This window comes from Oryzias latipes, chromosome 10, assembly GCF_053564925.1.
Source record: "Oryzias latipes strain Hd-rR chromosome 10, Olatipes_Hd-rR_3.1".
NCBI lineage: Eukaryota > Metazoa > Chordata > Actinopteri > Beloniformes > Adrianichthyidae > Oryzias > Oryzias latipes.
In genome coordinates, this window is record NC_136246.1 from 2,933,871 (window position 1) to 2,958,084 (window position 24,214).

At 42.3% G+C, this 24,214-nt stretch overlaps 1 protein-coding gene across 1 annotated transcript in view; it reads left to right on the forward strand.

The window, feature by feature from the left end:
- The window catches only part of fstl5 (follistatin-like 5), a 256,580-nt gene that overhangs the window by 175,729 nt on the left and 56,637 nt on the right, over positions 1-24,214 (forward strand). Inside the window, exon 8 of the mRNA XM_078953833.1 lies at positions 15,232-15,352. Coding sequence (XP_078809959.1) covers positions 15,232-15,352 — 121 coding nt within the window. The remainder of the gene's footprint in view (positions 1-15,231; positions 15,353-24,214) is intronic.

A 24,214-nucleotide genomic window follows, 5' to 3' on the forward strand; every position in this document is an offset into this window, starting at 1 on the left:
AGGGTGTATAAATTAATTGTTTAATCGATTTATCCAACTAGATCAATCTGTCTGAGGAAAGTTGTTAATCTGATTGAATTGAATCAACCTATATCAATAAAAATCCAAATAAATAAAAACTGTTATCATCGATCTTGGAAAAAACCATTTGGATTGAGGTACAGAAGGTTTATTTTACTCTAATGTAAAAATGACCAAGTGCATCAGTGGACAACACACATGTGATGTCATCAAAAACTGATCATCCATCATTCCAGTCCAATGTGTGGACAGACTTTGAATAAAGTCATGTGACCATCCAGTGTCTAGAATGTTCTAAGAATGTTCCCTTTGGATTCTTTGGATGTGGAAAAACAACAGTGGTGAACTTTAGGAAACTAACATGTGAATGGATTTGACATTCATTCTAGTTTACTTGTTGGTTTATATACATACAGTGGGGCACAAAAGTAGTCAGTCAGCCACCAATAGTGCAAGTTCTCCAATCCCACTTAAAAAGATGAGAGAGGCTTGTCATTTTCATAATAGGTAAACCTCAACTATGAGAAACAAAATGAGAAATAAAATCTAGAAAATCACATCGTCTGATTTTTAAAGAATTTCTTTGTAAATTACAGTAAACCCTTGTTTTTCGCGGGGGTTACGTTCCAAAAAGAACCCGTGATAGGCAAAATCCGTGAAGTAAAAACCTTTATTTTTTCTTACAATTAATATACAGTTAAATACCCTATTATACATTGAAAAGAAATAACAAAACATTTTACAGGCTCAAGCATTTGTTTCACAAATAAAAGTACTTTAGAAACGTTTTTTTCTCAACAAATAACTTCTGTACTGTGCTGTCAAATAATAATTTGAATCATTAATGTGAACAGAAGGCTTCAAAAGAGATTATCCCCGCCCGCCGAGACCCGAGTATTGGATTAAACGGGAGAAAATTTAAAATGATTATGAAAAAAATACAAAGTACAGTGGGACAAATAGTGACTCAGGTGTATTTCACTGCTCTTCAGACTGAGCTGCTGCATCCTGACTCCGCTCTGCAGTGTTTTCTTCTTTTGAAGCCCGCGGTGCAGCTGTGTTTGTTCAGGAGAAGAACATAGTGATTGACAGTTGTTGCTCTTTTTTCTATGGGTTTTGGAGAAACTCGAAATTGCTAGAGAATTTGCACATACGTGTTGTAAATTTGTCAAGATGATTTACGTATGTGTACATATTAAACTGCAACGTTATTGACGCACAGATAGAGAAGAAGCAGAGTGACTTTTTAGCCAATCAGAATGCAGGACACAGTGCACGATGCAAATCTGTGAAGTAGGGAAACCGTGAAAAGTAAACCGCGTTATAGCTGTATGGTGAAAAATAAATATTCTGTCATCTACAAACAAGCAAGATTTCTGGCTCTCACAGCCCTGTATATTATTCTGTAGAGGATCCGCTGTCCTCCACTTACCTGTATTAATGACACCTGTTTGAACTGGTTATCTATATAAAGACACCTGTCCAACCTCAAACAGTCACACTCCAAACTCTACTATGGTTAAGACCAAAGAGCTGTCTAAGGACACCAGAAACACCAGCAACATCAGACCTGCTGAAGAGACCAAAACAAATGCTGTTAGTCTGGAACAGAAACAAAAGTTATTCCAGCCACAGAACACACAAAACCTTCAAATGCTCATCAGGTTGACAGGTATGCGACCACGGAGAACAAGAACAAACAATCAAATGTTGCAATCAAATAAGAAACAATGCGTGTGGCAATGCAACAGACACGTCAAATATCTATATCTATCTATTGATACACAACTAATTTAAAGGCAGTTGTGACGTTATGTTGGACAGAGCTCGCGTGACTCTGAAAAACCTAGTCAAGGTTTTCATTAACTGGAAAACGTGACCTTCTGGGAGCGACAGTCTGAACTCTCCAAGATACATTTCAGACTTTCAGAGTTTCTGCGTCAAGTCTGCGCAGCATATTTCCCTCCCTGACAGACCCCACACGCTTCTGGATTTAAAATATTACAAAGTATTTCCCCAAAAAGGACATAACCGTGTAACGGACAGGACAAAGGGAGTTTTCAGTGAGAAGGCACACAAAACAGCAGAAACTAACGAGGGGCTTCTTCTGCCTCCAGCCCCTGCACCACCACACATGTCTCCTCTTTTGTGAATGAAAATCTGCCCCGCTGCTTGTGGTTCATTGCTCCTTGCGCAGGAGACTGGGAAGCACAGATGATCTTGAGCAGACCAAAATCCATGACAACACATTCCTCCTTCTAAAGCCAAGCGTCTGCGCTGAAAAACCCCTGCGTGTAAACCAGGGCTTTTCTACGGCCAGTCGCACATAGAATGGATTTTGTCCATTTTCAAGCAGGACACTTGAGCCTGCTGGAAACTGTATTGCAGACAGTTTAAATGTAACTGCTGCCTATCATTGTTTGTGAGCAGCCCCTGTTGTTTTAATGACAACAATATGCTCTCAAGTAGAAATTAAAGAACATGATAACTTTAACAAATGTAGATGAAACTCAGATCTGGAGTTTCATATTATTCCCGGAGGGGTGGTGGTGATGTGTGTGTGTGAGTGTGTATGAGTGTGTGTGTGTGTGTGTGTGTGTGTTGGGTGGGTGGGTGGGGGGGGGGGGGGGGTGTTATTAGCTGATCCTTTCCAAATGTAAACAAAGAAGCTGTCTGTAATCCCATGAAGTTGACAGTTGCTGGTTGTTGCATCATCATGCAGGGCTGTGGCGTTTTCAGTCCTTTTCAGCTGCACCAAGGAATCAGCTGTGTTTGTGAGTTTGTTTGTGCTCATTTATGTTTGTATCTCGGGATGAGGCTCAGTGATGGCAACGAAAATATTCACTAATATCACCGCCGTGTTTTGAAGGATGTAGCTGAACCCCACAATGCACAAAACTCAGATAGAAGTATCACAGGCTTTATTTCGGGAGGTTGTGGCACACAGGAGGAGGAATGGAGACCGGCAGAGTCTTGCGAGCTGGGTTAAGATAGATTTTTTTAACCAGGAACCCCCCCCCCCCCCCCCCTGTTTCATATGCGACCGACACATCACTAGAGGATCATGATCATATGATCATATATATAGTTGCCAATTGTACATCCAAAGCCAACACTACTATGCAACATATTTGCCACATCAAATAGTTGTCAAAAAATTATCCAGATAAAATGATAATTACACACCTTTGATCATTCATAACAAACAACCAGCAGATGTCACTATTTTTAACTGAAACGATCCGAGCAGAATGTCGATCTTAGCCCAGTTGTGTCAAAGTTCATCAGTGCTTCACAACTGAACTGAGTCCAGCAGAGCAGGTGCCTGCAGGGCCATGTCTGGCCAAGCTGGGTCAGGTTGGCAGTACCAGGCCAAGCAGGCAAGCCGACTAGTAACTATCCATCTGGAAGAGAGGTGGTGGAGAGCAGGACTTTATAAAGGCAGCTGCACAGGTTTAAGCCATGAGGTTGATTGCAGGCAGGCAGGCAAGGCAGGAACTGGATCCTGACTAGCACATATTTTATCTTTAAAAAGGCAATAATTCCATGTTTGGTAAAACACCTTAAATAGAAAGACAAACTTGACATTTAAATCTTTCTGATTTAAAAGAAGAAGAAGAAAATAATGTTCACATTAATACCATTTTAATTATATTCTGATCCTGAAGAATCTTTTTTCTTTCTTTTTCTTTTTGTTTTTTGATGCGATGGAAGCTCTGTCAAGCAGCTGCTCTGGTCAGTGACACAAAATGTATTACAGCTAAATTGAAACCTTCAAGCTCGCTATGGTAACAAAAAACATACAAAGTTCCTTAGCGCAAATTAAACGAGAGAGTTAGGACAAAAAAAAGTTTTTTTTTCTCACAACTTTAAAGTAAAAGACAGCTGCTTTTAACAGATAAAGCAGGAATCCTACTTAAAATAGGAGTTTAGGGGTTACTTTTATGAAAAAGCAATTCAGTTACCAGCTCAGTAGTGAGTATTTTTACCAAATGTATTTTAAAGTAACATTCTCATCACTGGCTAATATTAAGACATAAACACACACCAAGGTTCACCTGGTCTGAACTCTTTTGTATTCAGTTTCTGCTGTTGGAGGTGAAAGATGGAATCAATCTGCATCAACATGGATCAGATAAAACAAGCAGGAACCTTGTTTTATCATATCTGTATTTTCTATCTAAACTGATTTGTATGCTGAATTATTCAAGTGTTCTGGGCACCTGTGACCACACTGCTACAGCTGTTGAATTAATGCTGCAGCTTCCAAATCAGATTTCAGTACACAATATTTTTTCAAGTTAATGTCTGGATCAGCCTCATGAAATGAAGAGCAACAACACGGTAGAACTCATTGAAGGGTCATTTCAGAAGGATTAGTCTGTGCAGGTGGGCGGTGTTGCAGCTCAGTCGTGACCAGTTGCTTGAAGGGCCTTAAATTGGTCCAGGACCCTTCCTGGGCTAGTTTCCACAGTTCAGAAAAAGTGGGAAATGTGACGCGATTTAAGGAAACATGTAACCTTGCAATTGCGTGGAAGTTGTGGCAGGTGTTCCATTCAGGCCTAGATGTCAATTACTTATTCAGAATGAAAAAAATCACTGATATTGGAGTGTTTAACGTCGCTGTTGGAGTCCATGATCACAAAGCAAAATCTTTTTACTTTCTTTGCAGCACTTGCACGGGACAGACGTAACCATACAGACTCAACAACAACAAAAAGAAAGAATATTATTTATAAACATGTAAAGATAATGATTAATCATAATTCAAGTCACACTAGAGTAGGGGACAGCAACCTGAACCACTCAAAAACCCATTTGGATCAGTTTCCCACTGAGATGAAAGCACAGGGAGCCAAAACACTAGGTTGAAAATGTTTTTGCCGATATATCTGGATAGTTTATTTGGCAATACTTGTATTGATTATAAATGCTGTCAGGATATTTATTTAATTATTTATTTTCATTTTTTACGAGCGTGATGTTTCCTTTGATCTTTTGTCCATTTTCCACAACCTTGAATAGACTTTTCTGTCTGTCAAACACCAGAGTTAAGATGAATGAGATGATGGAAACAAATTCACTTTGATGCAGACTCCTTTCTATGTATTTTTTTTCTTTAAATCCAGTAAACCCAATGAATTCTATTAATTTTATGAAGCAGGTGTTAGTTTGTGTAAGGTCTGGAGTCATAAGCGGGGAGTCTAAGCAACCCCCCCCTCTTCCTCCTCCTCTCTCTCTACCCCCCCGCGTGCAACCCCGCACCCCCCTCCAGCGTGTTCTACACAGACAGAGCAACATACGGTCAGGTCATCGTGGCAGCATGGTGACAGGATAGTAGGGGCGCCCCTGACGCAAATTTTATTAATTTTACGCAGAATTTGGCGGTTTTAGTCTAGCGGGGAAAAAAGGCTTCTTTTGAAGGGCGTTCATGTTTCCCCTACGGATCACCACTGACTGTCTTTCCAGAAAAATTTTCCGTCCCATAACAGACTCTGGTCAGCGTTCACAGCTGCAGACACGCCCCCTCCGCCCCTTTACGCTGCTCTCTTCCTCCTGCCTGTTCGCTCTACCTGATGGTGTTAAAGACACCACGACAATATGAGAACATGATAGTTATTTCACAAAAACACAGAGAGCCTCAGCACAGGGAGGAAAGAGCCGCATGCGGCTCCGGAGCCGCTGGCTGCCGACCCCTGAGCTAGTGGAAAAGAAACGGTGAGATCTATTCTCTGCAGTTAACCTTGCACATTTCTGTTATCTGCACAAATGAAGTAAACCTAATACTGTGTTTCATCATTCATTCAAACATGCTTTGAATTTGGTGGCACAGAGGTCTGGACTCATGGTGGTGGCACCGGTTAGAAATGACAATTTTCAGTCAGAAGAGTCCCACAGTGAGCACTGCCACTCAGTCCAGACATAATATTGGAATGGACAGCTGTGCCACAAAGCAAGCAAACTATGAACCGAAAAGCACCACTTAACCCATGATTACACTGACCAACAGAAAGCAGGATCTATTTCCACTTTAGTAGATCTGGTAAGTTTAGCACAATGTACAAAAAAATTAATTAGGGTCAGTCCACCTGAGCTGGGGTGGCTCCAAACAACCTGCTCGGGATTTTTTTAAATGTCTGGTTTTGCAGGTGTTTCTGATTTTATCTCATGCACTGCCGTAACTCACTTTTATGTTAAACCAATATCTAAGAATTGAACACAAGTCTTTCAAAGTAGTAAGGAAAGATCCTACCATCTCTAACTGTACTGGAAGAGGTCTTGAAATTGGGATGATGATACCTGTGATTTTTAAGACGATGACATACTGGAGAATAATATGCAGATCTGAGATTTCTCCAATGTCTTGAGACAGTCATATGACACACACATTTTCTGATATCTTCTGTACAATTCAATGATCAACATCATCACTTAAGTTTGGGTATAAATTCCTTATTTGCATATTTTGGCTGTTCCGACCTCAACAGCTCTGTTTATGAAAAAGGAAAAGCTGCATATTTTTATCATATTACGTTGACCAGGAACGTTTTACGAAATAAATCCTTTGATTCAGACAACTTAGTAACTTCCTGTGCCAAACTTCTAAACGTCTGACCTCTGTTTTTCCTTCAACAGATTCCACTTCAGGTAGGATGTTTATTTAACTTTAACTAATCATTTCTTGTTGTCTCAGCAAGCTACATCACATCTTTTTTTGTTGATAAAAATGTCATCCTAGCACCAATACTCAACATTGACACTGACATGTTAATTTTGAAAATCTGACTCTAAATGAAGCTGCACTCTTCAGTGTCTTACAGACACCACATCTATGAGGCTGGCTTTTGCTTGTCTTACAAATTAAATACATCTTGTAAAATGACTTCCTATTACAGTTTGAAAGATTAATCTGCATTTAAAAACAAGCTAAATGTAACTGAACAACATAAACTGTCACTACAGTTTTTTAAAGGAAAATGATTCCAAAACTCATTACAAAAAAGTGCAGGATGTCACATTGACAGTAATACTATGTCCACATCAGCAAAAGTTAAAAGAAGCAACATCTTTATTTTGTGAAAGACGAAACAAAAGCTAACTGGATCCCAGTTCAAATGGTTGACAAACGTTCCTGTTGCTTTATCTTTAGAACATTTAATTAGACTTCAAAATGTTGTTTTTAGTAGGAAATTTAAATCAAGAGGAGAACAAAACAATTAAACAAATAAAAGAATAAAACAACATTGCACCATGAAAAGTAAAAAAAAAAAAAATCAAGCTTTTCAAACTGCCCAGAAAGGAATTTTCTTCTCTGCTGCAGATTTGACACGCTCTAGTAAAAGGCTGAGTTTCCTTTCAGGGTGACCAAGTAGCGGCAACTATAATAATTCCACTTTCTACAGAGGTAAAACCTGGGTGTGCTGCTCTGCCTGTTTTCATCGCCCACTGTTTGGAACAGGTTCGCTCTGTCTGCTGAGAACTAGGCGCTGCTGAGCTGAAGGTGGTGAGGTGAAGGGAGAAATCATGAAGACAGGCTCGGCTGTGGCTCGTTCCACCCGTCTGAGTTTGATTTCTTCCCCACATTCATTTTTCATTCAGGAAGGTGACACAATATGCTCTCAGCCCAAAGGGCCACAACGTACCATCGATTTCCTCTCACACTGTCAAGCTCTGCTTCTTCAGTCATCCACAGCTTGTAAGTTAGATCAGAGCTCTGCAGGACCAACTGATAAGCAGACATCATGCTTGTAAACACAAACGTTCTCAGCCCGCCTGTCCACATTTAAAGGTGAGAGCTCGATGCAAACATGTCATGGTAACAAAAAAGAGCATATCTATTTATAAATATATATATGTATGTATGTATGTACTTTTTTTTTACGATGGCGCCTTAACCTACCTGTTGCCATAGCTCCTGTAATCGTTCCATTATTTCTGTTTACCTTTATTTTTCCTTTTTTGTTCTTTTTCTCTCTGTCTTTTTTTAATTATCTTCACGCTACTTTTGCATCTGAGGGAATAACACTGGGAAGCATGGACATTGTTTACATGCGCGACCAACTGCTGGCTCTGAGAGAGTCTAGCCTACTTCATGGAGCTTGGCGTGAGATTCCGAAGGAGATACGGAGGAGACGTCGGGGTCACAGAGACTCACGTTAAGAGGAACCGGAGGAGATTTAAGCCTTTCGTGCCTTCAGTCATTATGGGGAATGTGCGCTCGCTGGTCAATGAAACTGAGGAGCTAACGAAGCTGATAAACACCCAAAGGGATTATCGGGAATGCAGCCTAATGAGCTTCACTGAGACGTGGCTGCACTCCCACATCCCGGACAGCAGCGTCCTGGTTCCCGGTCTTACGACCGTGAGGGCGGACAGAGATGCAGCCGGCTGCAGTAAGAAGAGGGGAGGCGGGATTGCTCTGCGTGAGTGAGTGGTGGTGTAACCCCGGACACGTCTGTGTCAAGGACCGACTCTGCACGCCGCATGTGGAGCTGCTGGCGGTCGGAGTCCAACCTTATTATCTGCTGAGGGGGTTCACATCGGTTTTGATGGTGAATGTATGTGTTCCTCTATCCGCCGATGCTGGAAACAGCTGGAGAAACTTAACCAGCACAAAGGAGCCGGCCCGGGTGGCGTCAGCCCTCGTACACTGAGGACCTGTGCCCACCAGGTGTCTGCAGTTCTCCAGCATCTCTTCAACCTGAGCCTCAGACTGGAGAGGGTGCCGCTCCTCTGGAAGACCTCCTGCCTGGTCCCTGTACCCAAGAAGTCATCTTCATCTCCCCCCAGGGATTTCTGTCCAGTTGCCCTCACTTCTCATGTGATGAAAGTGCTGGAGAGACTGGTGTTGGCTCAAGTGAGACCGGTGGTGAGCTCTTCTCTGGACCCCCTGCAGTTTGCCTACCGGCCGCGCCTGGGGGTGGATGATGCTGTCATCCATCTGCTGCAGCTCACTCACTCACACCTGGATGGTGGTGGAGGCATGGTGAGAATCACCTTCTTTGATTTCTCCAGTGCCTTTAACACCATCCGGCCTTCATTACTGGGTGAGAAGCTGCGGCTGATGGGTGCTGGTGCGTCCACCGTCTCCTGGATCACTGACAACCTGATGGACAGGACACAGTTTGTCCGACTGGGCGGCGTCCTGTCTGACGTGGTGCTGAGTGGTGTGGGAGCCCTACAGGGCACTGTGCTCTCTCCATTTCTGTTCACCTTATACACCTCAGATTTTCAGCACAACTCAGAGTCATGTCACCTACAGAAATTCTCTGATGACTCTTTGGTTGTGGGGTGTATAAGTGGTGGACAGGGCGAAGAGTACAGGAGACTGGTGGACGGATTTCTGGAGTGGGCTGGAGAAAATCACCTGCTGCTCAACGTGGACAAGACCAGGGAGATGCTGATCGACTTCAGAAGGAAGTCGATCAGCATCTCTGCATCCTGGGCAAGGATGTGGAGGTGGTGGAGGAGTACAAATACCTGGGAGTGACTATCAACAGCAAACTGAGCTGGAGGAGCCACAGTACTGCTGTTTACAAAGAGGCCTGCAGCAGGGAAGCTGAAGTCCTTCAACTGGAGATCTTCTACCAGTCTGTGGTAGCCAGCACCTTGTTCTCTTCTGTGGTCTGCTGGGGAAGCAGCATTGCAGTCAGTGACACCAATAGACTGAACATGCTGATCAGGAAGGCGGGTTCTGTCATTGGCTGCAAACTGGAATCATTTGAAGCAGTGATGAAGAGGAGGTCACTGAACAAGAGCTTATCCATCATGGACAACCCAGACCATCCTCTCAACCCGGTTCTGAACCGAGAGCGGAGCTCCTTCTCTAGGAGGATTAGACAGCTCCGCTCCAAAACTGCCAGATACCGGAAATCCACAATTCAACTCTACAATACATCACAATGCAACAGATAACCTTTGCACATCTTTTCTTTCTTCTTTTCTTTCTTTTTTGCACATTTGTCTTTCTTACCTGAACTGTCTGTAAATAGCTTTTTAAATTTTACCACCTTATTGTTTACATTTATGTTACATTTGTTTCTTTTTTATATTATTCTTATTCTTTTTTTCTTCTTATGTTTACAATGCTGTCATTGGCTATGGTAACGAACACATTTCCCATGGGTGGGATCAATAAAGTAATTCTGATATATATATAAAAGAAAAAAAACATAATATCGCATTGTCTGATCTTTAAAGAATGTATTTTTTAAATAATGGTGGAAAATAAGTACTTGGTCACAAGTAAAAAAGATTTCTGTCTCTGACAGACCTGTAACTTCTTCTGTAGAGGATCCTCTGTCCTCCACTGGTTACCTGTGAGAACGGCACCTCAAACAGTGACACTCCAAACTCGACTGTTGCCTAGACCAAAGAGCTGTTTAAGGACACCAGAAACCAAATTGTTGACCTGCACCAGGCTGGAAGACTGAATCTGCAACAGGTCAGCAGCTTGGTGTGAAGACATCAACCATGGGAGCAATTATTAGAAAACTGAAGACATACAAGACCATTGATTATCTCCCTCCATCTGGGGCTCCCCCCAAGATCTCACCCCGTGGGGTCACAATGATCACAAGAAGGGTGAGCAGAAATCCCAGAACCACACGGGGGACCTAGTGAATGACCTGCAGAGAGCTGGGACCAAAGTAACAAAGGTACCATCAGTAACACACTACACCACCAGGGACTCAAACCCTGCAGTGCCAGACGTGTCCCCCTGCTAAAGCCAGTACATGTGCAGGCCCGTCTACTGTCTGCTAGAGAGCATTTGGATGATCCAGAAGAGGATTGGGAGAATGTCCTATGGCCAGATGAAACCACAACAAAACGTTTTGCTTAAACTGTACTGGTCGTGTTTGGAGGAGAAAGAATGCTGAGTTGCATCCAAAGAACACCAGACCTACTGTAATGCATGGGGGTGGAAACATTATGGTTTGGGGCTGTTTTTCAGCAAAGGGACCAGGATGACTGATCCCTGTAAAGGAAAGAATGAATGGGGCCGTGTATGGTCAGATTTTGACTGAAAACCTCCTTCCATCAGCATTGAAGATGAAACATGGCTGGGTCTTTCAGCATGACAACCATCCCAAACACACTGACCGGGTAAGGAAGGAGTGTCTTCATAAGAAGCATTTCAAGGTCCTGGAGTGGCCTAGCCAGTCTCCAGATCTCAACCCCATAGAAAATCTTTGGAGGGAGTTGAAAGTCCCTCCAAAACACCACTGCTCTAGAGGAGATCTGCATGGAGGAATGGGCCAAAATACATTTAATGGTTTGTGAAAACCTTGTGAAGACTTAGAGAAAATGTTTGACCGCTTTCATTGCCAATAAATGTTATATAACAAAGTATTTATTGAAATTTTGTTATTGACCATGCCCTTATTTTTTACCATAATTTACAACTAAATTCTTTAAAAATCAGACAATGTGATTTTCTGGATTTTTTCCACATTTATCTCATTGTTGAAGTATATTTAAGATGAAAATTACAGACTTCTCTCATCTTTTTAAGTGGTGCAGGTGGTTTCTTACCCAAGCTTGGGTCCTCTATCAGAGGCCTGAGCTTGAGCTGTGCAGTATCTGATCGGGTTTGAATCAAGACTGGCAAAGGATACTGACTCAGTCCAAAATGGGGCCACTATCAGTCACCGCCACTTATCAGATATAAAGATGACCAAAGGAAGAGATACAGACCACGGATGTTAAGACACAAAGTGTCGTATAGATATCAAGCGCTTCTAACAACAGCTCGACAACGGCTTCTGTTGCTTTTTTATTGGGACAAAAATATTTCTCCTCTACCCTGATCAAATGTCAGTGCATCAATCTCTGTAGATTGATTATTTTTATACAATACCAGCACTGGGGTGCTGGTATTGTATAAAGATAATCTGATTGTGTTTTTCTTTGAAGAGCAACATTTTCTGCTCTGACAATTTGTCTGGAATGGCTTTGTCACCATCAGGCTCCAGGACAACTTAGTGAAGAGTGAGATAGCTGAGTGTGCAGTGCTGAAACATGAGAGAAAAAAATTAAAGAGACTGAAAAGGGAGCTCAACTTGCGTTGTTTCATGAAATTTAACAGAAAGTAACTAAAACACCAATGGCAGTCGGGGACAAAAAAGCAGTTAATTAAAGCAGTTAATTAAAGTGCAGAGCAATAACCAATTTACTATGAATCACTTATTACAGCACAGGGTTAAAGTCCCACTCCAATCATCTTTTGATCTATTTTCAAAGCCTTGCCTTTGTCTTTTAATTATGATTGCTGTTTTTAGCATGTTTTTAGCATGTTAAAAAATGGTCCTTTTTCTATGACAGTTTCTGCAGCAGGAGTTTATCAGAAATTACCCACTGAGTTATAGGCGGGACTTTTGGCGCAGAGTAAGCCTTCCCTCATTTCCCATCATCCCTTTTTTTACACTTTCCCCTGCTAGCTTACAGCCCCTCGCAATCCCAAGCTTACACTACTGATACAACAAAATCCTCTCCACCATTATCCACCTTTGTCATGGTAGGGAGAACACATCAAAATAAGGGTGGGGGTCATAGGATAGCACAAGGGTTATATAGTGCCTTCTTCGAAGGCTCAAAGCGCTTTACAGTCACAGACCCATTCACCCATTCACAAACATTCACATACTGGTGGCGGCTCCGCTGCTGAACATTGGCACGAACCTTCCACCAGAGGCAGGGAGCGGTTCACCACTACTGAACTACTCCACTACCACTACCTACCACAGCACCACGGTCGCCCCTAGTATTGGTCCAACACTGGAGTTATTCAGCCGTACAGTTTTGTAGGAAAATATCTTTCGCTCTGAGATTTTTCCACGCATGTTCTATTAGTCGGGAGAGATATAAGACCAAGATTCAGCCGGATAAAGTCACAGAAGGTTTATTCCCTAACAAAAGTTCTAAGACAGAATTAAAACAGATCTGGGTCCTCATTTTAGAAGGCCTTCAAAACGCAAGAAGTTACAGGCGTTTTACATGAAAAGCCACAAGAGAGAAGAAGACAATAAAATTATGCTCTGCTCAGACTTTTAAAGAGAATTCGGGTTTCCTCCTCCCGCGGAAAACATGACGTCGAATCTCCGCCCTGGAACACTTGCATTGGCTGATCGATGATCCGTCTCCTCCTTCAGCCAATCGTAGAGGGTCATTCTCCGTGACCAGTTCCTCTCCTCAGGGAATGACTTCAAAGGGACACCTAGTGTTGCAGTAAACTCCGTCCCTTCCTGTCCACAACAAATCAGATTGACAGCAGGAAATCCATGGAGGTTCTGGGTCAAAGTTCAGTCTTTTGTTCTTCTTGAGAACTGGACATCCAGAGCGATTCTCACAGCTATAATCTATTCCTCGTGGTTTAGATTAGACATTTCTGCTGACTGCTGTTTGACCAATGCCCCGAGAGGTCAACATCCCCCTCCTCTGTAGGGGAAGGGGTGCAGCTGCAGTCCATAGGTCACATCTCAGGAATGTGAGGTCAGAATGCACAAAGTTAAAGCACACACTTAAGCTATGGAATAAACTTCAAGTGATATATGTAAAACAGAAAACGTAATAAAATAAGACAGAGAAACCCTTCTAAAGTGAGGACCAAAAATATAATTTCCTTCAGTTTAGAGCGGGATTCCAGCTCAGAGGAGGAAAACAAAGACCTACACAGATCTATTTGTCTGACAGTGGATGCATCAGAATGGAGCAGAGCGGGAAGCTTGTGGCCCACCAATTGTGGTACCTATGTCACTGCTACAGACTTTTTCCAATGTTGTTTTTTCATCTCCTACTGATTTACAAAGATTTGAATAAACAAATACCATGAATTTTCTTCATTCATGTCCTCCATCATGGCAAAAATGCCACAAGAAACTGTTAAAAAAGCCAAAACCAATTTTAATTAGAGTGGGTCTTTACGTGATTCCCTAAATAAACCCATTCCTGCTCTCTTTTTCAAAACGTTAGTATTTCAGATTCCATTTGTTTTTTGTATTTGTTCATTGTAACAACTAACCTTTCAAATGAGAAGACAGAGGACCCGTTGTACATTAATGATAGAAAAGTTAGAAAACAATGAGAAGAAGTTTGTGTTTCTCTGCAGCCGTCTAATTTAAAACTTTCATTATAATCTTTGGGTAACCAATGTTGACCAAAGTTAAGTTATTGAAAAAACAGTAAGCTGATGTGAATCACAGTAAAAGTAAAATAAACTGACTGTAGACAAACATTTTTGCATGTATATGCATCGGAAATGTAGCTCTCTGAATGTGGATACACATGCAGTTCTGAACCCAGCACCTTGATAATAGATTATTGTCACGTCTGACTGTCTGATTGATAAGAAGTAAAAGAGAGAGCAGAATAATGTTACTTTTCAAGTAAAGGGCAACTTTCCTTTCACTTTAAAGCTATTATAGAAAACTGTTTCTGTAAATGTTGTTAACAATGAAGACTAGACCCTTTTTCTGAAAAAAATCACTGCTGTTGGCTCTTCACCAGCATCAATCTGCCATCAGGCTGTTAGTCTTTGCACTTCAACCTGTGTTATTTCTTTGTTTAGTGCTGTTTTGTGTCTGTGTTTTTATTGAATTAATAATCCTAAAATAGCATGAATTCATAATTTTACATTCATCTCTCTTTGCCATGTCTGTGCTCATATTTTCTTGGTTTTCTTTTAAATTGGCCACAAAGGAATGATTTTGTGCATTCATGGAGCATGTGATGTTAAACAAGATACAACAACCTTTATTTAGTCTTTCTTCAGCAACATTGCCTTTTTAAATGTTAGAGACTTATTTAGATTGGGCCATGTCATTTGCAGGATTTAGCTGGAAAGCAGTAAAACTTTTTTTCTAAACTAATCAGTTTTAGCTTTGGGTCCAAATGTTATTGTGTTTTTAAACACATTTATTTTGCTTCTTTTTTGACAGTAGCTTTTCCCAGTTGTTTTTTGTGGGAGTTGTGGTGGTGAGAGGGGCATTGCAGCTAAATGATTCCAACTTATCTTTGGATGTCATTCGCTCCAAAACACGTCTTTGCTGTTGAAAATAAAAGGATTCCTTTTGCCATAACTGATTTCCAGCCGTACACTGACAGTCTGTTGCATTTCCACTGCTCAATTCCACTCAGAATGCCTTCAGCCATAACTGCTGCCTCTGGCCTCTGGCTTGTTTCTCTAAGTGCAGTTTTTTTTCTGTTTGGTAGGATTTTGGAGATGACGGCTCCCTGTATATTACTAAAGTGACTACCACCCACATGGGCAACTACAGCTGTCATCCTGATGGATATGAGAAGTTGTTTCAGACCCACATTCTTCAAGTAAATGGTAAGAAGTTTATACACACTCTTACAGTTTGTTGTTTTGTAAAGCACCTACCACAAATATAAAACAACTGATGATGTAAAAAAAAGACAAGAGAAAAAAACAGCTTTTACTCATTCATTCTATTTATCAGAATGACCATTCTTGCTCTGATACCCTTTTCAGCATGTTCTTGATAATCCTCGTTCTTTTCCATTATATCTTTTAATGTACAGCAAATTATTAAACTTGTAAACTGACCAAACTGATGCATTAATGAAAGTGTGTGGTGCTTGCTGGCTGACATTTTATATGTTCAATATGTTTGAAATATTACATCTAGCTAATTTTTATTCAAGTGGAACAGGTGCAATTTTCTATTGGTGATATCACTCAGTATGAATGTGTCACTATATGTGAACTTCACTCTTTTGGCTGACAAGCTCTGCTGGTGATGGGCTTACTTTGTCAAGTTTGAGTCAAAGTGGCAGCAAAAACATGCTACATGTATTCATGGTTGTATATTCAGGGAACTTTCTGTCAAAACCAGAGCCCGTCTTTTTGGGGCTCAAACTCTACGTTTCAGTATTGTTTCCATACCTGCTCAACAACACACTGCTAATGAAAAGGGTCATGAACTCTGGCCTTAGGAACAGCTCAGCCAGAAATGAGCACTTAACTTGTAGCTCTGTGTCTTCTGGCAGTGACTATAAGTGATTTTATAATACTCAAAGGTCTCGCATAGTCCTTTTAAAGTGTTGTAGGGGTTAGTACTCTTGCCTTACAGCCAAAAGACTCAGGTTGAAATCCTGGCTAGGACTTTCTGTGTGGAGTTTGATTCAAGATTCAAGATCAACTTTATTAATCCCTGAAGGGAAATTTAGTTGTAGTAGCAGCACCATGGAAATAAGAAGGGGGATAAAAATAAACACAAGACACAAAATATACAATGAAGAAAAGAAAAAAACTATACAGTTGGAAACTCTAGAACTCTCAAAAATCGTATGTACATCCAAGTCTGCCACATGAATTGTGAAGTCTAATGGCTGATGGTATGACTTCCTTTGTGTCATACATCAAGTGTTGTGAGTGTAGCAAAACTGTTCGTACATATCAGTGACTAAAGCATGCAGAACTCTCCAGTTGACTGCAGTCTGAATACAGTCCAAATGCAAGGTTCAGGACTCGATCCGGACCAAAATTAGCATACTCTCTCTGGACCAACAGATTTTTCCGCTCTGACTACACCCTGAGTTTTTCTTACCCTAAATATGCTCCGTGCTCAGAGTGGAACAACTAGACCTATCGGCCACTGCAGCCAGGCATCTCAGGATGTGAACAAAGTACGAAAGAAGCTGCAATGAGCCACGAACAAACGTGGAGGAATGATGAGACAGACCATTGAAATGTGGTTGGATGAATGCAGGCTCATTAAAATAACTTTTAACATGATACATATGGCTTCTTACACTGTTTTCCCGACAATCTGTAATGTCATGAACACTTATCAGCGTATCTTCTTAATGGTCGTCTCCTCAGTAACCGTCTTGCAGCATGTCTCTACCAAAGCAGCAAGTAAAAATTTGTTTTACCTGATGTTGATACAGACATTCAAAATAGGTCTACGAAATAAAAAATTTCAAAAAGTGAACTATCGTGACAAGGATAGCAAAGCGCAGGATCTTTATTCTTTCATTCGTTGCTTGACTGTAGAGATCTTCAGTTACATGCTTTTGTTTACAAGCTTTGATTTGAAACAGAAATGTCCGATTGAAAAGCAGTCTGAATACAGACCAAATGCAAGGTTCATCTGGACCAGACTAAGCGGACTCGATCTAGACCAATGGACTACACCCTAAGCTAATGTATGAATGACAACTTGTTCACACATTGTGGTGGAAAATCTGATGTGGCCTGACTGTCTGGAGCAAGGTCAACTTGATCCAAGTCCATCTAGCTGCAATCTTTACAATGTAGTAAGGTTCTGCATTTTTTGGTATCTGTTGTCTTTCTTATCTTTACATCTTGTCTTATTGCACAGATCCTAAAATGCCGTGGAGCTATGGTAGGAATGGTCTTTGATTTGTCTACTCACCAGGTTAAATGTATTTGTCATTTGTACTGGAATGACCAACAGCCCTTTCCTGTGTTCCCTGAATCTCAGCTGCAGTTCCACGAGTGATACAGCCATGTTGAGGGTCGTTATGTTAGCTAGGAATTTTTGCATTTTTTTACATACTAAATGTTAGGAAAAGTTCAGAAACTATTTTGAGGCTTCTTCCAACCAAATCATCAGCTTCTTAGGATTCTGAGTGAGGGATTTATTTTTCAGAACGGATTTTGAGGATGAGTCTTGAAGAGGTTTGAGTTCGTAACTAGGAATTATTTAACCAGAGGCTGGAATCTTTGTGTGGCGGGAGCTTTGGCGTGGCTGGAGACATGGCGTGGCTGGAGACATGACGTGGCGTAACTGGAGTCATGGCTTGACAAGAGTCTTGGCGTGGTGGGAATTTTGGCGTGACTGGATACGTTATGCGACTGGAGTCGGGGCTTCACAGGAGTCTTGGCGTGGCTGGAGATAGGAAGCGTGGAGTCGGACCAGACTGCTCTTGATAGGGTAAACCCAGGTGGACACTCGTGGGAAAAGGACCTGAAGATGAGACGAATAGAAAAGGTAAGTAAAGCACCTTGAGGGCCGTAGGCTGACACAGGAGGGATTGATGATCCTCTCGATGGTGTGAGATCCGATGTATCGGGGAGCAAGCTTACGGGAGGTAGCCTTGATAGGGATGTTCTGAGAAGAGAGCCAAACCCTCTGACCTGGCTAATACGTGGGTCCCACCACCCTGTGACGATTGGCAATACGACAGTTGCTCTCACTGGTGCTCGGGAGAGCTGCCCTGGTCTGATGCCAAATACACTGACACCGTCGGAGATATTGTTGGACCGAGGGCACTGCTACATCGAGTTCCTGCGATGGTGGGTATCCAAGGGAAGCCTCAAATGGAGACATCCCTGTGGCAGAGGATGGGTGATTGTTAGTGGCGTCCTCAATCCAAACCAGAAACATTGACCAGTCTGTGGCATTTTCAGCTGCCAGGCACAGAAGGGCGGCCTCTAACCTCTGGTTTGCCCGCTCTGCCTGACTGTTGGCCTGAGGGTGGTTTCCAGAAGGAACGCTCACAGTGGCGCCCAATGCAGAGCAGAAAGCCTTCCATACCTGAGACATGAACTGAGGTCCGCAATCAGAGACTATATCCTTAGGAATGACGTGGTGGCGGAAAACGTGCTGAACAAAGAGTGGGTAACTGAGAGTGGAATGAAATGAGCACATTTGGAAAAACGATCGATGGCAGTGACTATAATGGTGTTGCCTTGAGATGGAGGGAGTCCCCGTGACAAAGTCCATAGCGATGTGGGACCAAGGACCACTCGGCATGGGCAGAGGATGTAATAAACCAGAGAGTGAAGAGTTAGAAGACTCGGGACGAATGTTGCCTGCCTCAAAAATGTAGCCCAGGCCGGGGAATAGTAGACACATGAAATTCGCATTTCTCGGCTTTGACATATAATTGGTTTTCGAGTAAACGTTCCAGAACATGATTCATGTGTTGAGAAGTGTCCTGGGACCGGGAGTAAATGAGAATTTCGTCTAGGTATACAAACATGAAGCGGTATAGGAAATCTCTAATACTGGAAGATTGGAAGACTGCTGGAGCGTTAGTTAAGCCAAAAGGCATTACAAGGTATTCAAAATGCCCTAGTGGCGTATTGAAAGCAGACTTCCATTCATCTCCCTCCCTAATACAAACCAGATGATAAGCATTGCGAAGATCCAATTTCGTGATTACACGTGCTGCCTGAATGAAATAAAAAACAGAGCTAATTAGAGGGAGAGAGTATTTATCTTTGACAGTTATTTGATTAAGTTCACAAAAATTGATACATGGGCGTAGAGTTTGTCCTTTTTCTCTTCGAAAAAGAAACCTGCCCCTACTGGGTAAGAGGAAGGGCGCATATGTCCCGAGGAAAGTGGCTCCTTAATGCAATTCTCCATGGCAGCTTCTCAGGACCAGACAAATTAAATAATCTGCCTTTGGGCAGGGTAGCGCCGTTTAACAACTCAATGGGGCAATTGTAGGGTCCATGAGGTGGAAGAGCCCCCGTCTTAACTTTGCTGAAAACAATTTTTAAATCATCGTAACAGGTAAGAACTCGAGAAAGGTCTATTTCTTCAGTGATATTGTTAACGTGGGGAGAAACTGGGGGAACTGCCGACTGAACGCTATTAGCCATACAATAAGAACTCCCATTGGTGATGTGCTGATTAATCCAGTCAAACTGCAGATTGTGAGTACGGAGCCATTGAAACCCCAAAATAATAGGTATCTGGAGAGATTGAGTGATGAAAATTTGAATGTGTTCTCTGTGGTTATTGGATGTAATGAGAAGAACGGGTTTGGTGCTATGAGTGATCCTAGAAAGTGGCTGACCTCCTAATCGATGAGAGGAGGGATTCGATGGGAGGATCCAAGGGTTCAGTGGGAAGATTCAGTTTAGTTACGAGGTCATAATCGATGAAACTCTGTTCGGCACAAGTCAACCAGAGCGTTAAAAACATGAACCCCAGCATGAGGACATAGCTTGACAGGAATGGATAAAAAGTTCTTTCCAGTATCAGATACTGAACTATCTGCCCGCAGCCTGTCTTCTAACGGGGGGTTTTGCCTTTTAAACGAAGCTGGCATTGAGATACAAGATGTCCAGGGAGGCCGCAGTGGAAACAGGTACCTTCTTCCTTGCGTTTTTGTCGTTCTTCCAGAGTTCACTTGGAATGACCAATCTGCATGGGTTCTTCGGTGACTTTACCTGAGGAGTCACGAAATGGTTGAGGAGGTGGATCCTGAGACGATGTATGTAAGGGAGAATTAGAGTGTGGTTTAAAATCTTCCGTTCCACCTGTCGCTCCCGGATACGAATATCGGAGCGTAGCGCTGCAGAGACAAGATCTTCAAAGAAATGAGTTTCCGGTTGGGAACATAAATGATCTTTGATAGTCTCATTCAGGGATTGATAGAAAATTCCTTTTAAAGCAACATCGGGCCAACCGGCTTCAACTGGCAGAATACGGAAGTTGATCAAATGGTCACCAACAGAACGGTTGCATTGGTTGAGGCTAAGCAAATGACGCGTGGTCAAACACTAATCTGAACTCTCCAATGAAGTGGTCAAAAGGAAGATGAGGTGGGGTTGATGGGGTTGGAAGCGATGTATGCTTGAGCCCACTCCAAAGCCTTGTTTCGCAGATAATTTAAAATTAACGTAACCTTAGTGTGGTCTGATTGGTAAAATCTGGGTGCTTGCTGAAAAATTAATTGACACTGAAGGAGGAACCGTCCAAAAGCTTCTACATCACCATGAAAAGGTTCCGGTTGGAGCCGGAAGTTCTCTGGAGCCATAGCGGTAGAGGAAGTTGTCAAGTTGCTGGAGACCGGATGTGGAGCTGTAGCCGTGGCATTAGCAGTGAATTGTCCAGTTATTCCATCAGGGTTTTGGGTATCCTGTACAAACGTAAAAAAAGGTCCTGTTGGGCAGAAGCCATCTGGGTTAGGGCATTGGCCTGACGACCCAGAATGAGTCCGTGCTGGGAGACAGTAAAGCGGAGTCCTTTCGGGTCAGCTGGATCTGGAGTTTGCCTTGTTCGTTCTGTCATGATTCGAAAAACGAAGCAGACCGAGATGCTGGAACCAGGAAGGAAACTCAGGAGAAGAGGTTTTTAAACAGAGAGATTTATTTTCCAGAACGGATTTTAGGGATGAGTCTTGAAGAGGTTTGAGTTCGTAACTAGGAATTATTCGACCAGAGGCTGGAGTCTTGGCGTGGCGGGAGTTTTGGGTTGGCTGGAGACGTGCCTGGAGTCGTGGCTTGACAGGAGTCTTAGCGTGGCTGGAGATAGGAAGCGTGGAGTTGGACCAAACTGCTCTTGAGAGGGTAAACCCAGGTGGCCAGATGGGAAAAAGGACCTGAAAATGAGGCGAAGAGACAAGGTAAGTAAAGCATTTACTTGAGAGCCGAGACAAAACTTGGTGACCAGACTAAGAACCATTAGGGGCAACAAACTGGCAATGAATGCTGGAGCTGAATCTCCCTAAGATGGCTGGTGGTAGATGAGGTGAGTGTCCACAGCTGGGTCCAATCAGGAAGGCAGAGGAGAGAGGGGGGGGGGGGGGGCTGCTAGAGGCACCATGACACTGAGCAGTAAGATGTAAGATGTTGCAGCAGTTATTACAATCCCTCCTGTCAGCTTTGTTTTATTTACAGTTGTACAATGTTATTATCCCTCATGTGCTGTGGCACTTAATTGTTCCTCCAGCTTGGTCATGGCACAGACGTTCCTGCTATTCTGTGAGTAGTGTTCTCTAAAATATGCTGCCATGGTCCGGGTCAAAATGGGGTCTGGGTTTTTCTGAGTTCATTAATAGTTTGATCACGTTTTGTGAACCATCAGACTGGTGCTCATTTTCAGTGTCTGTTATCTCGACGAAAATCTTTTTTATGTTGCTCAGTCCAGTACAAAGTCAGTTGAGTCTGGTTCTTGGTAATTCTGTTTGTAATTTTCATTAAGGTTTAATGAACAACAGTGCAGGTCCCAGCCACAAAGCACTGGTTAGACCAGTGCTTCTAAATTAATTTTTGCAAAGCCTCTCCTGGGAAAAAAAAGCCCCACCCACCACCACAACCACCTGCAACACCACGAACCCCCCACCACCACCATTGCAACACCACAATCCCCCACCCCCACCCACCCACTCGCTGCAGTGACTTTGTCTATTTGCGCCCCGAGCATTTGCCCGTATTGCCTATGCGTACTAGTGCGCACCCCACCTGGCTATTTGAGAAGCACTGGGTTAGACCATGAAATATTTTTAATTAGAGGCCCCTTTAAGTTTCTCTAATAAGAGCAGAATACAAGTGCTTGTCAGCCAATTTGTTTACAATTCGTGTTCAATTCAATTCTTCTTCATAAAGTCTTGTACTGTCCCTATACCAGACTGTATAGTGACTGTACCAGCACAGTGGCGTTGTGGTAAACTGAGACTGGAAAGTCATGGGTTCAAATCCAGGCTGAGTTATAACAAAGTCTCTAAAAATGCCTCCCTGCCTGACATTCAGCATTAAAAGGTTGGATAAGGGTCCCAATGGCTCCCCCAGGGCAAATTTCCCACACCTAGGTGCGTTACAGATAATGTGTCTTTAACTTTATAAGATTTCAACTCTGATTGTTGAAGAATTATTCAAACTAAATATTGATGGAAACTCAATACTATACCATAAATAGCATTGGTGAGAGAAGTTGTTGTCAGGTTAGAATCAGGAATAAAACCATGTGAATGCTCAAACAGAGGCAGGCTGTCAAGGGCGGAGGTCACATGGTCGAATTTGATAATTGCCATACTGCCACTAACGAGGTGGATGTAAATAAACCCCTGTGTAGTTGGTGTAAAAAGCTTTTCTTTTTCTTTTCATTTGACAGACAGTTAGTTCATTATCATTCTCCTAAAAGATTACTCTGAGGTTAATTACACTGATATGCATGCCATATTGTTTGCATGGAAGCAGAGGGAATCCCATGAGACTAATGGCTTTTGCTTTTAATTAATATTGTAAAATCCACATGACCTTTTTATTGAAGACTCAGTTCCACATTTGTGGTGAGGGGTAAAGTGTCTAAGGGCCTGCTATCAGCGCACGCTGAGATTTTCTACAGCTCAATTAGGAAACAGCTGAAATGGGCTAATCCTGGAAAGTCTCTCTCGTATAGCTTCATGCGCAGGACACAAGCCTTCAGAGATTAAAAAAGGTGGAGCTGGATGTTCACTCTGAAGAAGAGAGGACACTTAGAAACAGGTCTACATTTGCTTGAACTGACTACCGCCTGCTGCACTTAGACGGAACAATCTTTCCATTGTAATTTATGTTTATTTTTAACCCTGAACTGTCCTGTTAATAAGTGTCAATTCAGGCCACTGTGTGACCTATAGGAAGCTACATTTTATGGGTTGCAAACATTCTTCACTCTTTCAGTCACTTGGCTGACAAACAGATGATTGTTTGGGGAGAATGATGACATTTGGAGTCTCCAAACACACAAACATACCAATCATATTCTGCTTCCCCCTCTGCAAATTCTAAGCTGGAGACATCTGATGACATAGAAAGTGTTTATGGTTGTGTGATCTTGCTTTTGCCATGACGTACTCGGGTTGGGGGTTCAGATGAGCTCACCTCAAATTAATTTGCAAACAGGTTAATTATGTTTTTTTAGCTTTGTGCGACATTTACATCATGTTTCATAATGGATCTCACCTTTAGCTTTTAAAGTATTTTTTTATTGGTGAATTGTGCAGATTTTTCCTTTTCCTTTTGGAAAGTTCTTGTTTTATCATTATTGTAGTATTTATTGTTGTTGTATTTCCTTTCTTTTTGAGCCTTTCTGGCTCTGTTCCTTTGTGCTGCAGTGTAATCAGAGCCGAGCAGCAGATGTCTGATGGTGTCTGATGGTTTGTCATGTTGTGTAAGTCAGCGTCAGCAGCATTTTATGGTCTGGTTGAGGAGTGGACCTGACGGCAGTCAGCAGTACCTGGTCAGTTTACATAAACTGGTGTGCTGACATGTGTGACCACTTCTTTTTGTGGAAACAACTTCATGTTTGATTAGATGGAAAAACTGCAAGAAGATATGTTAGGAATGTTGTGTGTGAAGACGTGGTTTTCTGTTTGTGTGCTCGCCGGCTCGTCTTCTCGCGCTCTGTGGCAGACGGGAGTCTTGCTGAGTGATTGACGACTGGCTGGGGAGCTTTTATGATGGAGCTGTCAGGCCTGCTGT